At 50.7% G+C, this 16625-nt stretch overlaps 2 protein-coding genes across 2 annotated transcripts in view; both read left to right on the plus strand.

Annotated features, from left to right (window-relative positions):
* The window catches only part of HORMAD1 (HORMA domain containing 1), a 52464-nt gene extending 40638 nt beyond the window's left edge, over positions 1-11826 (plus strand). Inside the window, exon 14 of the mRNA XM_015423264.1 lies at positions 11677-11826. Coding sequence (XP_015278750.1) covers positions 11677-11826 — 150 coding nt within the window. The remainder of the gene's footprint in view (positions 1-11676) is intronic.
* GOLPH3L (golgi phosphoprotein 3-like) overlaps positions 4183-16625 on the plus strand; it is a 29064-nt gene continuing 16621 nt past the window's right edge. Inside the window, exons 1-2 of the mRNA XM_015423265.1 lie at positions 4183-4354; positions 11677-11822. The gene's annotated coding sequence lies outside the window, so the exon portion shown is untranslated. The remainder of the gene's footprint in view (positions 4355-11676; positions 11823-16625) is intronic.

The raw sequence follows: 16625 nt of genomic DNA on the forward strand, positions 1-16625 counted from the left end.
AAGAACTCGTGGGCACTCCATGAACTTAACCAGCAGTAGGCTTAGAACAGATCAAAGGAAGTCCTTGAGCCAAAGAGTGATTCACACGTGGAATTCACTGCCACAGGAGGTGGTGGCGGCTACAAGCATGGACGGCTTCAAGAGGGAACTGGATAAACAGATGGAGCAGAAGTCCATCAGTGGCTCTTAGCCAGAACACTCTGTCTGGGGTAAGGGATGCTCTGTCTTCTTGGTGCTTCGGGGATGAAAGTACTGGGTTCGCCGCATGGAGGACTCGGACGACGACATACTGTAGCACACGTTTATTGTACTTAACACAGACAAAGACTAACTCTAACTGCCAACAGGGCCAACTATATACATATCCACCAGCAACCCCCCCACTCCCATTGGGGGGTTTAAATGTCCCGCCAAGGCGGCTATTGGTTGGGGCTGGGGAATCCAGGATCCGAAGTATCCTTTGTTTTCGGATCCAAGCTCTGGCCTGTCCGCGGACCCCTGGAGGCGGTCCACGTAAATAACAGGGGACAACAGTGGAGCCTGAGGAGGGTGGGGCTTGGGGCAAAACGCCATAGAGTCCAGCTTCCGAAGTGGTCATTTTCTCCAGGTGAACCGATATATGTTGCCTGGAGGCCAGTTGTAATAGCGGGAGATCTCCAGCTACTACCTGGGGTTGGCAACCCTAGTTCTGGCCCTCCTGATGGCACCTGGGTTTTGGCCACTGTGTGACACAGAGTGTTGGACTGGATGGGCCATTGGCCTGATCCAACATTGGCTGCTCTTACATTCTCCTGCCTGGGGCAGTGATGCTCTGTCTTCTTGGTGCTTGGTGGGGCAAGAGTGGGAGGGCTTCTGGAGTTCTGGCCGTGCTGCTGGCCCTCCTGATGGCCCCTGGGGTTTGGCCACTGTGTGACACAGAGTGTTGGACTGGATGGGCGATTGGCCTGATCCAACATGGCTTCTCTTCTGTTCTTCTGTCTGGAGCAGTGATGCTCTGTATGACGTGGGGGGGGAGAAGGGGGGGTGGGCTTCTGGAGTTCTGGCCCCGCTGGTGGACCTCCTGATGGCCCCTGGGTTTTGGCCACTGTGTGACACAGAGTGTTGGACTGGATGGGCGATTGGCCTGATCCAACATGGCTTCTCTTCTGTTCTTCTGTCTGGAGCAGTGATGCTCTGTATCCTAGGTGCTTGTGGGGCAAGAGTGGGAGGGCTTCTGGAGTTCTGGCCCCACTGGTGGACCTCCTGATGACCCCTGGGTTTTGGACACTGTGTGACACAGAATGTTGGACTGGATGGGCCATTGGCCTGATCCAACATGGCTTCTCTTGCATTCTTATATGGAGCAGAGGTCCATCAGTGGCTATTAGCCACAAGGTCCAGCTGGAAGATTCTGTGCGGGGCAGTGATACTCTGTCTTCTTGGTGTTTGGAGGGGGGGGGCAAGAGTGGGAGGGCTAGAGATGTAAAATTTCTGGAAATTTTTCGGGGGGAAATGGAAATTTTAGGGAAAATTGAAAAAAATGTTACATTAGCACTTCTTTTTTCTTTTCCAGACTGAAAGTCATTCTGTTACGTTAGGAACATAAAATATGACTATGGACATTTTTACTTGGCATGAAATGATCACAACTAGCCTATTAAAATATAGTGTATCCAAACAATTCTTACAAACAGAATACCCACCCACATGCAAAAACAAAACTGAAACCTTTTCTTTCTTTTTTTGCGACAGTAGCACCTCCTAAAGGAAGAAATGCATCTTGTTCTTGCATTAGAGAGTTCAGTTGGTAACCTAGGACTTGCTTGTTCTCAGTGCACAGAAATTAGATCAGTCTGATACCATGCATATTTTTTAGAAATGATTTGGAACATATTTGAACACCTTGTCTTAAAATATTGTATTCATCATGTTAAAATAAAACATTCGATAATGAATTCCTTTTCTTTTCTTCAATTTTTCCAATCTTTTGGAAAAGAACAAAAAAGGCTTCAGGAAAAAAATGGGAGGGGGGGAAACGGTGTTTTTCCGAATTTTTCTGGGCCTTCACATCTCAAGGGAGGGCTTCTGGAGTTCTGATCCCACTGCTGGACCTCCTGATGGCCCCTGGTATTTTTGGCCACTGTGTGACAGAGTGTTGGACTGGAGGGGCCACTGGCCTGATCCAACATGGCTTCTCCTATGTTCACCTGGAGGTTAGCAAGTTGCTAGGTTACCAGCAATCACCACCATCCCAAAGAGAAAGAAATGCAAGAAAGCTCAGCATCAAAAAAACTAAGATCATGGCATCCGGCCCCATCACTCCTTGGCAAATCGAAGGGGAAGTCGTGGAAGTAGTGACAGACTTCACGTTCCTGGGATCCCAGATCACCACAGTCTGTGACAGCAGCCATGAAATTAAAAGACGCCTGCTCCTTGGGAGGAAAGCGATGGCGAACCTAAACAGCATGATAAAAAGTAGAGACATCACCCTGCCCACAAACGTCCGCATGGTCAAAGCAATGGTATTCCCAGTAGTCATGTATGGCTGCGAGAGTTGGACTATAAGGAAGGCCGAGCGCCGAAGAATAGATTCTTTTGAACTATGGTGCTGGAGAAGACTCTTGAGAGTCCCTTGGACAGCAAGGAGATCAAATCAGTCAATCCTAAAAGAAATCAACCCCGACTGTTCCCTGGAAGGCCAGATAATGAAGCTGACGCTCAAATACTTTGGCCACCCAATGAGAAGGGAGCCCTCCTTGGAGAAGAAGACCCTGATGCTGGGAAAGATTGAAGGTCAAAGAAGACGGGGACGGCAAAGGATGGGATGGTTAGACAGTGTCATCGATGCAACGAACATGAAACGGAGCCAACTTCAGAGGACGGCAGAAGACCGGAAGGCCTGGCGTGATCTGGTCCACAGGGTCGCGAAGAGTGTGCAACTGGACAACAACAACAAAGGTTACCAGCTCTGGTTGGGAACTACCTGGAGGCTTGGGGGATGGACCCTGGGGGAGGCAGGGTCTTCACAGAGGTGCCCCCAGAACCACCCCCCCCTACAGGGGGTGGTGCCAGAGCGCACCCACCAAAGCTGCCCTTTCCTCCAGGGGAGCTGGTCTCTGTCTCCTGGAGATCCGTTTTAATTCCGGGAGATCTCCCGCCGCCGCCTGGAGGCTGGCAGCCCTGGCCATTGCAGACCCAGGCACACTTGCGCGAGAGTAAACCCCCGTCAGAGTCAGGGAGGTTCACTCCCAAGTAGAGATGTGAAGGCCCGGAAAAAACCCGGAAAAATTCGGAAAAAACCCGGGTTTTTTCCGTTTTTTCCCCTGAAGCTTTTTTGTTTTTTTCCGAAAAATTGAAAAAAGAAAAGAAAAGAAATTGATTATGGAATGTTTTATTTTAACATGATAAATAAAATATTTTAAGACAAGGTGTTCAAATATTTTCCAAATCATTTCTAAAATATATAATGGTATCAGATTGATCTAATTTCTGTGCACTGAGGACAAGCAAGTCCTAGGTTACAAACTGAACTCTCCATTGCAAGAACAAGATGCATTTCTTCCTTTAGGAGGTGCTATTGCATGTGGGTGGGTATTCTGTTTGTAAGAATTGTTTGGGTACACTATATTTTTAATATGCTAGTTGTGATAATTTCATGCCAAGTAAAAATGTCCATAGTCATTTTTTATGTTCCTAAAGTAACAGAATGACTTTCAATCTAGAAAAGACAAAAGAAATGCTAACGTAGCATTTTTTTCAATTTTTCCGAAAATTTCCGGTTTTTTCCGGAAAAAAACGGGTTTTTTTCCGAGCTTCAAAATTTCCGGAAATTTTACATCTCTACTCCCAAGTAAACAGACACCCTCTCCGGCCGCCCTTCCCTTCCCTGCAAACAATAGCCCACGTTCCGGGCGCCTGCCGGGTTTCCTACATTTCCCAGCGCCCACCGCTTCTTGCGCACGCGCACTCGCGCCCGGGGCTCGGCGGGCGAGAGCCACTCTCTCGCTCCCCATTGGCCGCCTCCGTCGTCCGGGAAGGCGGGCCCGTCCCGCCCCCCTCGTTCCCGATGATGTCTGCGCAAGTTTGGCTGCGGCGGCGGAGGCCCGCCTTCTCGGGGATCCTACTGGAGAATCGCCTTCCGGGGGGGCTCCTGATTCGTCGGCTGGGAGAGCGCCAGGGTAGGGTTTCCCAGGGCGACCAGGAAGCCCAAATGGGGCTGGTGTTGTGATACTTTTCTCGTCCCCTCCTCCTCCTCCTCCCTTGGCTCGTTGAACCAGGAAGTGAAGTGGGGGCCGCTGCAGCCTTAGGAGGAGGAAGCCCGGCCACCTGAGCCGCAGCAGCAGGAGGAGGAGGGTGGGGGGAAAGACCAAGACACGTGAGTCTGTCAATCCAGGGTTAAATCCAGGGTTAAATCTAGGGTTAAATCCAGGGTTAAATCCAGAACCTGCCCCAGGATTCTGGACAAAAGTACATTTTCATGTGCAATTGCTGGGGAGGGGGAGGTTGTCTGCCATCCAACACTCTCTCCCCTGCCTTCTGCTAGCCTGGGGAGAATTGCTTTTGAGGAATCAGGTGCCAAAGGAGTGCCCAGCAGCTGAGTGGGCTTGTGGAACTCCCTGCCACAAGGTTTGAGGGTGCTGGGGGGGGGCATTTTCAAAGAGGCCTGGGCAGGTTTGGAAAAGGGGGGGGGATAGTGTTCCCCCTAAGCTGAGTTGGTGTGGGCTAGCTCGCGGTTTTTTAGCCTCCGGCTCGCGCATTTTTGTCTCGGCTCAGGGAGGAGGGCTCCAGGGCAAACTTAAGTGATGCAGCTGCCAAATTGCTCGCTCACAGCTTTAATGCCTGGGCAGTTTTGCAGGGGAGGGGGCAGTGTTCCCTCTAAGCTGAGTTGGTGTGAGCTAGCTCGCAGTTTTTTAGCCTCTGGCTCACACAGTTTTGTTTCGGCTCAGGGAGGAGGGCTCCAGAGCAAAATTAAGTGATGCAGCTGCCAAATTGCTCGCTGACAGCTTTAATTCCTAGGCAGATTTGCAGAGGAGTGGGGGATAGTGTTCCCCCTAAGCTGAGCTAGTGTGAGCTAGCTCACAGTTTTTTAGCCTCTGGCTCACACAGTTTTGTTTCGGCTCAGGGAGGAGGGCAGCAGAGCAAATTTAAGTTATGCAGCTGCCAAATTGCTCGCTGACAGCTTTAATGCCTGGGCAGATTTGCGGGGGGGGGGGCAGTGTTCCCTCTAAGCTGAGTTGGTGTGAGCTAACTCACTGTTTTTTAGCCTCTGGCTCGCACATTTTTGTCTCGGCTCAGGGAGGAGGGCTCCAGAGCAAATGAACTGATGCAGCTGCCAAATTGCCCGCTCACCGCTTTAATGCCGGTGGCATACAAAGTAGAATTTTTGCTCACAGGGCTCCATAGCTTACAGGAAGCATTGGAGGGGGGGGGGGCTGTGGTTGACTGTCAGCCAAAGTAGAGAGAGGAGATCTCCTGGTGTGGAGGCAAAAAATCCCCAGGATGGTCATGAGGAGAGGGCTGGTTGTCTGCAGGCCCTGCTTGAAGGCCTTCCTGGGGCACCTGACGGGTTGCTTTTGGAAGCAGAATTCTGGGTTAGGTGGACTGGCCCCGCTGGTGGACCTCCTGATGGCCCCTGGGTTTTGGCCACCGTGTGCCACAGAGTGTTGGACTGGAGGGGCCACTGGTCTGATCCAACATTGGCTTCTCTTATGGTCTTCTGTCTGGGGCAGTGATGCTCTGTCTTCTTAATGCTCGGGGGCAGGAGCGGGCGGGCTTCTGGAGTTCTGGCCCCGTTGATCAGTGCTCCCTCTAAGCTGTGGAGTCTTGTGAGCAAAAATCCTACTTTGTGAGCTACCGGCATTAAAGTTGTGAGCGAGCGATTTGGCTGCTGCCTAAATTAGTTTTCTCTGGAGCCCCCCTTCCCGAGCTGAGACAAAAATCGGTGAGCTGGAGGCTAAAAGATTGTCAGCTAGCTCACACTTACTCAGCTCAGAGGGAACACTGCCGCTGGTGGACCTCCTGATGGCCCCCGGGTTTTGGACTGGAGGGGCCATTGGCCTGATCCAATATGGGCTTCTCTTATGTGCTTATCTTGCCTCTGCGCTCCTTGTATGTGAAGTGGTGGTAGACGTATGCCCCTTCCATCAGCCCTTGTGTTTTTTTGCCCAAGGCCACTGGCTTTTATACAACTTTTTTATACAACTTTTATAGTTCAACCTTTGAGTCCACTGGCACCTTTAAGACCAACAAAGTTTAATTCTGGGTATAAGCTTTCGTGGGCAAGCACGCTTGTGCAGAAACCGGGATCACAGTGTAAAAACCAGTCTGGTGTCGTGGTTAGGAGCGTGGACTCTAATCTGGGAGAACCGGGTTTGATTCCCCACTCCTCCACATGCAGCTGCCGGGGTGACCTTGGGTCAGTCACAAGTTCTCTCAGAGCTGTTCTCTCACGAGCAGTCCTCGGGAGAGCTCTCTCAGCCCCACCTACCTGGCAGGGTGTCTGTTGTGGGGAGGGGAAGGGAAAGGAGTTTGTAAGCCACTCTGAGACTCCTTCAGGTAGTGAAGGGTGGGGTATAAATACAATCTCTGCCTCCTCTTCTATTATTATTATTATTTCTATTATCATTTCTATTATCATCATCATCTTCATTTATAGCTCAAAGTTTTGAGTCCACTGGCACCTTTAAGACCAGCAAGGTTTATTTCTGGATATAAGCTTTCGTGTGCAGGCATGCTTGTGGATCGCAGTCAAAAAACCTAGTAACAAACCATCACTGTGATTGATAGCTACTGTATTGCGTAGTTAATAAAAATGCAAATGGTCCTTACATATGACATAGATATCGGGCATATTACATAGGTAATGCAAAAAATATCACAACGAATAATGTGATCCTGTATCACAAAATTTAGAAAAGCCCCATCCTTGTGCTGTTGTAGAACTGTTTCTGTAATGTTGTAGTAAATTATCCTTGTGATGTTGTAGAACAGCGTTCGTAATAAGTTGTTGTGAATCGACGAGCATCTAGATGTAAGCCCGTTTCGTAGTTGATCTTCCTCAGAAGTTATTCATGGTAGATCGTCCTCAGAAATTATCTCCCTCTTATGTACAACTCAGCTTTTACACAAGAAGAAGAAGAAGAAGAGGTTGGATTCTTAACCCGCCCTTCACTACTCCAAGTGGCTTACAATCTCCTTCCCTTCCCCTCCCCACAACAGACACCATGTGTGAGGTAGGTGGGGCTGAGAGAGCTTCTCCGAGAACTGCCCTCGAGAGAACAGCTCTGAGAGAACTTGTGACTGACCCACAGTCACACCAGCAGCTGCACGTGGAGGAGCGGGGAATCCAACCCAGTTCTCCCAGATTAGAGTCCGCGCTCTTCACCACTACACCAAACTGGCTTTCAAGCCATAAGAACTTAAGAGAAGCCAATGTTGGATCAGGCCATTGGCCCATCTAGTCCAACACTCTGTGTCACACAGTAGCCAAACATACCAGGTCCACTAACACTTCCTTAATCAGGTACAAAGCTGCCTGCTCCACTACATTCTAGCTAAACAGGGTCCCCCATTGGGGAGACTGATCGGTTATAAATAAAATAAGTAAACAAACGGTGCCTCTGGAAACAACATGGTCTTTCCGAGCCTCCAGGGCTGAGAAATCAAGGCTTCGAAGACAAGGAGGGGGCGGGTGACTCCCGAGTCAGCCGTCAGTCTATTGCAAAACTTACTGTACAGATCAGCCCTTTACGCTGCAAGGAAACGCCTTCTACCTTTGCAACTCTTTCATGTGCTACGGCACGTCGAACCTTGATGAGTTTGGTTGCCATAAAACAAGGTTTTTCCCTGCTGGCATTATTCCCAGTTCAGTGGGATAGAGCAGGTCGAGAAAGAGGTACTTTTCTCCCTTTCTCACCATGCAAGAACTCATGGGGCACTCCATGGAATTGCTGAGATCTCGGGTTGGAACGGATAAAAGAAGAAGAAGAAGAAGAAGAGATTGGATTTATACCCCGCCCTTCACTTGGAGTCTCAGAGCGGCTTACAAACTCCTTCCCCTTCCCCTCCCCACAACAGACACCCTGTGAGGTAGGAGGGGCTGAGAGAGCTCTTGACAGAAACTGCTCTTTTTCAAGGACAGCTCTTATCAGAACTATGGCTTGCCCAAAGGTCATCCAGCAGCTGCAAGTGGAGGAGTGGGGAATCAAACCCGGTTCTCCCAGATTAGAGTCTGCGCACTTAACCACTACACCAAACTGGCTCTGGAAGTCCTTCTTCACCCAAAGAGTGATGAACACATGGAATTCACTGCCACAGGAGGGGGTGGCGGCTACAAGCATGGATGGCCTCAAGAGGGAATTGGATAAACATCAGGAGTAGAGGTCCATCAGTGGCTATTAGCCCCACAAGGTATAGATAGGGACTCTGGGGCACATGATGCTCTGTCTTCTTGGTGCTTGGGGGGGTCAACAGTGGGAGGGCTTCTAGTGTCCTTGCCCAACTGCTGGACCTCCTGAGGGCACCTGGTCTTTTTGGCCACTGTGTGACAGACAGAGTGTTGGACTGGATGGGCCATTGGCCTGATCCAACATTGGCTTCTCTTATGTTCTTATGTTAAGAGCAGAGGTCCATCAGGGGCTATTAGCCACAAGGTATAGATAGGAACTCTCAGTCTGGGGCAAGGGATGCTCTGTATTCTTGGTGCTTGGGGGGGCAACAGTGGGAGGGCTCCTGGTGTCCTGGCCCCACTGCTGGACCTCCTGATGGCACCTGGTATTTTTGTCAATAAATGCCAACTGGGGAAGTCACTATCATATGCAAATTAATTCTATTGAAAGTGTACAATAAGTATTACAAATATAAATACATAAATTATAAACCCAAAATTATATTTTCAATATAATTATTTTACATATGATAGCGACTTCCCCAGTTGGCATTTACTGATTTTGATATACTGGGTCTTTTTGGTGGACCTGGTATTTTTGGCCGCTGTGTGACTGAGTGTTGGACTGGATGGCCATTGGCCTGATCCAACATGGCTTCCCTTATGTTCTTAATATGGAGTAGACGTCCATCAGTTGCTACTAGCCACAAGGTATAGGTCGGAACTCTTGGTCTGGGGTAAGTGATGCTCTGTATTCTTGGTGCTTGGGGGGGCAACAGTGGGAGGGCTTCTGGAGTTCTGGCCCCACTGCTGGACCTCCTGATGGCACCTGGTATTTGGAGCCACTGTGTGACACAGAGTGTTGGACTGGATGGGCCATTGGCCTGATCCAACATTGGCTTCTCTTATGTTCTTATGTCTGGGGCAAGGAATGCTCTGGCTTCTTGGTGCTGGGGGGGATGATAGTGGGAGGGCTCCGAGTGTCCTGGGCCCACTGCTGGACCTCCTGACGGGAGCTGGTATTTTTGGCCACTGTGTGACACAGAGTGTTGGACTGGATGGGCCATTGGCCTGATCCAACATTGGCTTCTCTTATGTTCTTATGTCTGGGGCAAGGAATGCTCTGGCTTCTTGGTGCTGGGGGGGATGATAGTGGGAGGGCTCCGAGTGTCCTGGGCCCACTGCTGGACCTCCTGACGGGAGCTGGTATTTTTGGCCACTGTGTGACACAGAGTGTTGGACTGGATGGGCCATTGGCCTGATCCAACATTGGCTTCTCTTATGTTCTTATGTCTGGGGCAAGGAATGCTCTGGCTTCTTGGTGCTGGGGGGGATGATAGTGGGAGGGCTCCGAGTGTCCTGGGCCCACTGCTGGACCTCCTGACGGGAGCTGGTATTTTTGGCCACTGTGTGACACAGAGTGTTGGACTGGATGGGCCATTGGCCTGATCCAACACTGGCTTCCCTTATGTTCTTATGTTCATTGGTTTCCTATTTGTTTTCCTTCTTTGGCAATCTTGAGTGCCCGTGAGAAAGGGGAGCTGTAAATGAAGATCGATTCAGGTGGGGAGCCATGTTGGCCTGAAGCAACAGAGCCAAGTTTGAGTCCGGGGTCACCTTTAAGGCCCACAAAGTTTTATTCTGGGCATGAGCTTTCGTCCGCACGCCCACTTCCTGAGATACCAGTCCAGATACCAATACAAATTCTTCAGATACCAAGACCAATTAAAACCAACAAAGATTTTTACTGGGCAGGCATGACCTTTCACGGGCACTGTTTGTTTACTTATGTATGCCCCACCATTCTCCGCAATGAGAACCCAAAGCAGCTTACATCATTCTTCTCTCTTCTGTGTTAACCTCACAGAAACCCTCTGAGGTAGATCAGGCTGAGAGTACGTGACTGGCCCAAGGTCACCCAGCCGGCTTCCGTGGCACAGCAGGGATTCGATCCTGGGTTTCGCAGAGCCTAGTCTGACGCTCTGACCATAGCACCACACTGGCTCTTGAGAGCCAGTTTGGTGTAGTGGTTAGGAGCGTGGATTCTAATTCTAATCTGGGAGAACTGAGTTTGATTCCCCACTCCTTCTCCACATGCAGTTGCTGGGGTGACCTCGGGTCAGTCACAAGTTGTCTCAGAGCTGTTCTCTCAAGGGCAGTCCTCGAGAAAGCTCTCTCAGCCCCACCTACCTCACAGGGTGTCTGTTGTGGTGAGGGGAAGGGAAAGGAGATGGTAAGTCTCTCTGAGACTCCTTCGGGCAGTGAATCCAGTCTCTTCTTCTTCTTCGTGTCCCAAATCAGACCATCAATGTCTCAAGCGGAGGTCTTTCACGCCCCCAGCTAACAGGTCCTGTTTAACTTGATGGTACCGGGGATCGAACCCTGGACCTTCTGCATGCCAAGCAGACGCTCTACCACTGAGTCCCAACACTTGGCCTGTCAGAGTCAATATTGTCTACTCAGACTGGCAGCTGCTGTCCAGGGTCTCAGGCAGAGGTCTTTCACGCCACCGACTGCCTGGTCCTTTGTAACTGGAGATGCCGGGGATTGAACCTGGGACCTCCTGCATGCCAAGCAGAGGCTCTGCCACTGAGCCACGGCCCCTCTTTACAGCTCTGTAGGGTCTAAGGTGGAGGTCTTTCCCACCACCTCCTGCCTGGTCCTTTTAACTGGAGATGCCGGGGATTGAACCTGGGTCCTTCTGCATGCCAAGCAGAGGCTCTGCCACTGAGCCGTGGCCCCTCTTCACAGCTCTCCAGGGTCTCCGGCAGAGGTCTTTCCCATCACCTCCTGCCTGGTCCTTTGAACTGGAGATGCCGGGGATTGAATCTGTGACCTTCTGCATGCCAAGCAGAGGCTCTGTCACTGAGCCTCAGCCTCATCCCACCCTTGGCCATCTATGTCCGTCTTGTCTACTCTTCCACTGAGCTGCATCCCATGTGAGGTTATTAGAAGGCGAGAGAGAGAGAAGAAGAGGAAAAGAAGAAGAGAAGAGATTGGATTTATACCCCACCCTTCACTACCCAAAGGAGTCTCAGAGCGGCTTACAAGCTCCTTTCCCTTCCCCTCCCCACAACAGACACGCCCTGGGAGGTCGGTGGGGCTGAGAGAGCTCTGACAGAAACTGCTCTTTTTCAAGGACAGCTCTTGACAGGACCACGGCTTGCCCAAGGTCATCCAGCAGGTGCGAGTGGAGGCGTGGGGAATCAAACCCGGTTCTCCCAGATTCGAGTCCGCGCACTTAACCGCTGCACCAAACCCGTTTGAAAAGGAAAAGGCCAAATGTTTGCTAACGTTTCTGTTCCCCACAGACCTATAGTAGCTACTTTTTCGGGACTTCGGGTGTGCTGTACTTTTGTGGCTCATCGGAAGCTTTAGAAGGAAAGAGAGAGCCGAATTCCTCGCGGCTGACACAAGAGTTTGCCACGGGCGAAGACCGTGTTTACAGCGAACACCTGTGAGTCTTTCAAGATAATGTTTAATCTGATGGCCGACCCAGGCATGCGGGGAGGGAGTTTTCACATCTAGTGCTTCTAGAATACTCCTGGTTTGGCCCCCCTGGGGTTTACGGGCACTTATTTCCAGAACCTGTTTTCAGTGTTCAGTTCCTTAACTGGTGGTGTGGTCAGAACAGTGTGTGCCGTGGAGAGACCATTTCTTTTTTAGCCAGCCAGTAATTGCTGCCACTCCCAATTCGTGTGGGGAATGGACGGTGCTTCCCTCTGGGACAGGTTTGGCCTCAGAAGGCACCGAAACATAGGTAGGAAAAATCAACCGCATGATTGGGGGAGACTTGTCTTGACAGCCGTAGGTGCGAAAAGGATCTAGGGGTCTTAGCAGACCATTCACTGAACGTGAGCCGGCAGTGTGATGCGGTAGCTATAAAGGCAAATGCGATTTTGGGTTGTATCCACAGAGGTATAGTGTCCAGATCATGCGAAGTCATTTCTGGTTAGACCTCACCTGTTCAGTTTTGGGCACCGCAATTTAAGAAGGATATAGAGAAGCTGGAACGTGTCCAGAGGAGGGCAACGAAGATGGTGAGGGGTCTGGAGCAATGTTCCCTCTAAGCTGTGGAGTCCCGTGAGCAAAAATTCTACTTGGTGAGCTACTGGCATTAAAGTTGTGAGCGAGCCATTTGGCTACTGCATACATTAGTTTGCTCTGGAGCTATCCTTCCTGAGCTAAGACAAAAATGTGTGAGCCGGAGGCTAAAAAACTGTGAGCTAGCTCACACTAACTCAGCTTAGAGGGAACACTGGTCTGGAGACCAAGTCCTAAGAGGAAAGGCTGAAGGAACTGGGTCTGTTTAGCCTGGAGAGGAGACGACTGAGAGGGGAAGAAGAAGAAGAGGAAGAGGAGGAGATTGGATTTATACCCTGCCCTTCACTACCCGAAGGTGTCTCAGAGCGGCTTACAAACCTCCTTTCCCTTCCCCTCCCTACAACAGACACCCTGTGAGGTAGGTGGGGCTGAGAGAGCTCTTGACAGAAACGGCTCTTTTTCAAGGACAGCTCTTATCAGAACTATGGCTTGCCCAGGGTCATCCAGCCAGGTGCAAGTGGAGGAGTGGGGGAATCAAACCCGGTTCTCCCAGATTAGAGTCCGCACACTTAACCACTGCACCAAACTGGGTATGATCACCATCTTCAAGTCCTTGAAGGGCTGTCCTATAGAGGATGGGGCGGAGTTGTTTTATTTATTTAATGTATTTATTTAACTTTCAATTTCTAGACGGCTCAACCCCCGAAGGGCTCTGAGCGCTTTACACAGTACAATTTTAATTGCATCACATTACAATTTAGTTACATTACCTCGCTAGGGCCACACACACATTAAGGGGAATTGACTGCCTATCAGGCACCCGTGGCGGGGTCTTGATTGTTGGTATTGCAGAAGTTCGGCGCAGATTTTCCCTTTTGACCGCAGCGACTACTTTCGGGGATGGTCCCCCAGTGCACGACAGCGCGTGCTGACGCAGCTGGCCTCTGTCCTGATTGGCTCCGACCTACCACGTCGCCCCGCCGCGGCGCCTTGCTGGCCCAATCTTCGTCCATTCTGTTGCCCTAGAAGGTCGGACTAGAACCAGCGGGTTGCAATTGAATCAGAAGAGTTTCCGGCTAAACATTAGGATAGTGGGACAGGGAGGTGGTGGGCTCTCCTTCTTTGGAGGTTTTCAGAGGCTAGATAGCCATCTGACAGCAATACTGATTCTTTTAATATAGGCAAATCATGAGAGGGAAGGGATGCCTCAGTGTTTAGTTCTTGTGGCCCTTTCTTACAGTTCGGGAAGGGAGTAGCCAGTGCTGAGTTCTCGTGGCCCTTTCTTAACACGCCCAGGGAAATGCCGATCACCACTTTGGGTTCAGGAAGCCATTTTTCTCCAGGCCACTTTGGCCCAGGGATCCTCGGGGGTGGGGGGTTGCCCTCTTCTGGGCGTGGAGCAGAGGTCACTGGCAACGTTCCCTCTAAGCGGTGGAGCCTTGTGAGCAGAAATTCTACCTTGTGAGCTCCTGGCATTAAAGTTGTGAGCGAGCCATTTGGACTCATAGGGACAAGTGACTCATAGGGACTCTGGGGCAAGTGATGCTCTGTCATCTTGGTGCTTGGGGGGGGGTCAACAGTGGGAGGGCGTCTAGTGTCCCGGCCCCACTGGTGGACCTCCTGATGGCACCTGGTATTTCTGGCCACTGTGTGATACAGAGTGTTGGACTGGATGGGCCTTTGGCCTGATCCAACATTGGCGTCTCTTATGTTCTTATGTTCTTATGCTGCATAAACCAGTCTGCTCTGGAGCCCTCCTTCCTGAGCAAAGACCAAAATGTGTGAGCCAGAGGCTAAAACACTGTGAGCTAGCTCACGCTAACTCAGCTTAGAGGGAACACTGGTCCCTGTGTGTGTGTGTGGGTGGGAGGTATTTGTGAATTTCCCGCATTGTGCAAGGGGGTTGGACTAGACGACCCTCGAGGTCCCTTCCGACTCTGTGATTCTATGAGAGCTAGAAGGGACTCTGAGGGTCATCTAGTCCAGCTCCCTGCACAGTGCGGGGAATTCACGGCTCCCTCTGCTTCCTCACTCCCCCGGTGATCTCTGCTCTATGGCCAGAGGAAGGCAAAACCCCTCCAGGGTCCCTGGGCCAATCTAGCCTGGAGGAAAATCCCTTCCTGACCCCAGAGTCATGATTGGCATTGTGCTGGACCGATCTTGTCAGTTCTCTGAAGCGAAACCCGGTGATGGCCCAGGGGAGGTTTGGGTGGGGAATTTTTTTCACATTTCACCCCAAAGCCTTTTTTGAACAACAAGAAGAAGAGATTGGATTTATACCCCTGGCCCTTCACTTGGAGTCTCAGAGCGGCTTACAAACTCCTTTCCCTTCCCCTCCCCACAACAGACACCCTGTGAGGTCGGCGGGGCTGAGAGAGCTCTGAGTGAAGGGCGGGGTATAAATCCAATCTCCTCCTCCTCCTCTTCTTCTCCTTCTGATTTTCATAAGAACATAAGAGAAGCCAATGTTGGATCTGGCCAGTGGCCCACCCAGTCCAACACTCTGTGTCACACAGTGGCCAAAAACACCAGATGCCCTCAGGAGGTCCAGCAGTGGGGCCAGGACACTAGAAGCCCTCCCACTGTTGCCCCCCCAAGCACCAAAAAGACAGAGCATCCCTTGCCCCACCCCCAAGCATCAAGAAGACAGGGCATCCCTTGACCCAGACATAAGAACATAAGAGAAGCTAATGTTGGATCTGGCCAGTGGCCCACCCAGTCCAATACTCTGTGTCACACAGTGGCCAAATATACCAGGGGCCGTCAGGAGGTCCAGCAGTGGGGCCAGGACACTAGGAGCCCTCCCACTGTTGCCCCACTCCCCAAGCACCAAGACTACAGAGCATCCCTTGCCCCAGACATACGAACGTAAGAGAAGCCATGTTGGATCAGGCCAATGGCCCATCCAGTCCAACACTCTGTGTCACACAGTGGTCAAAAATAGCAGGTGCCCTCAGGAGGTCCAGCAGTGGGGCCAGGACATTAGAAGCCCTCCCTATTTTGCCCCCCAAGCACCAAGAACAGAGAGTATCCCTGCCCCAGACATAAGAACATAAGAGAAGCCAATGTTAGATCAGGCCAATGGCCCATCCAGTCCAACACTCTGTCTGTCACGCAGTGGCTAAAAATACCAGGGGACGTCAGGAGGTCCAGCAGTGGGGCTGGGACACCAGAAGCCCTCCCACTGTTGCCCCCCCAAGCACCAAGAAGACAGAGCATCACTTCTTCTTCTTCTTCTTCATCATCATCATCATCATCATCATCTTCTTCTTCTTCTTCTTTCCATAAATATATCAAACATGGCAGTTTTATAGCCAGTAATTAATGATGCGTTGTGCCCAGATTTAAACTTTGTTGGTCTTAAAGGTGCCAACTGGACTCAAACTTAGTTCTCACAACTGTTCGTCGACTCTTTTATTATCTGTGTGATCATTTGCTGCTGTTCACAGATCTTAAGTAAAGGTAAAGGCTTCCCTTGCTCGAAAGCCAGTCGAGTCCGACTCTAGGGTTGCGGTGCTCATCTCCGTTTCCAAGCCGAAGAGCCAGCGCTGTCCGAAGACGTTTCCCTGGTCATGTGGCCGGCGTGACTCAACACCAAGGCGCACGGAACGCTGTTTACCTTCCCACCGAAGTGGTACCTATTTATCTACTTGCAATTCCTTGCTTTCGAACTGCTAGGTTGGCAGGAGCTGGAACTAGAGACATAGTAAGACAGATCTTACCAACCGCCTTAATCCAATCTCGGCTATAATCACAGTTACTTACGTATCTTGAATCTTAACTAGGCCTTCCTGGTAACTGAAACCCCCCCCCACACACACACAAACACTATATGTAATGGTTGAGAAAATTCTGTTTCACTGTATCTGAAGAAGTGTGTGTAAACATGAAAGCTTGTACCCGGAATGAAACTTTTGTTTGTCTTAAAGGTGCCACCGGTCTCAAACTTTGTTCTTTTATTATCTATATATCTAATAGCCAACTTGCCCCCTCCGTGCGGATCGCTAAATCAGCACGGAGGGGGCAGGTGGGGGGGAGGGGGAGGTTTGTGCACACGTGGGCCAGTCCCCACGTGTGCACAAAAATGCAAAAAGTTAAAAAAAAATTCGAGGGGATGTTTAAATCCCCCCAAAAGTGCAAGAGCGTCTCCTGCGCATGCGCAGGAGACGCTCTGCAACGCCGCCGCTGCCTTAAACATCCCCTCGAATTTTTTTTT

This window comes from Gekko japonicus, unplaced genomic scaffold, assembly GCF_001447785.1.
Source record: "Gekko japonicus isolate JY-2015 unplaced genomic scaffold, Gekko_japonicus_V1.1 scaffold992, whole genome shotgun sequence".
Taxonomy (NCBI): domain Eukaryota; kingdom Metazoa; phylum Chordata; class Lepidosauria; order Squamata; family Gekkonidae; genus Gekko; species Gekko japonicus.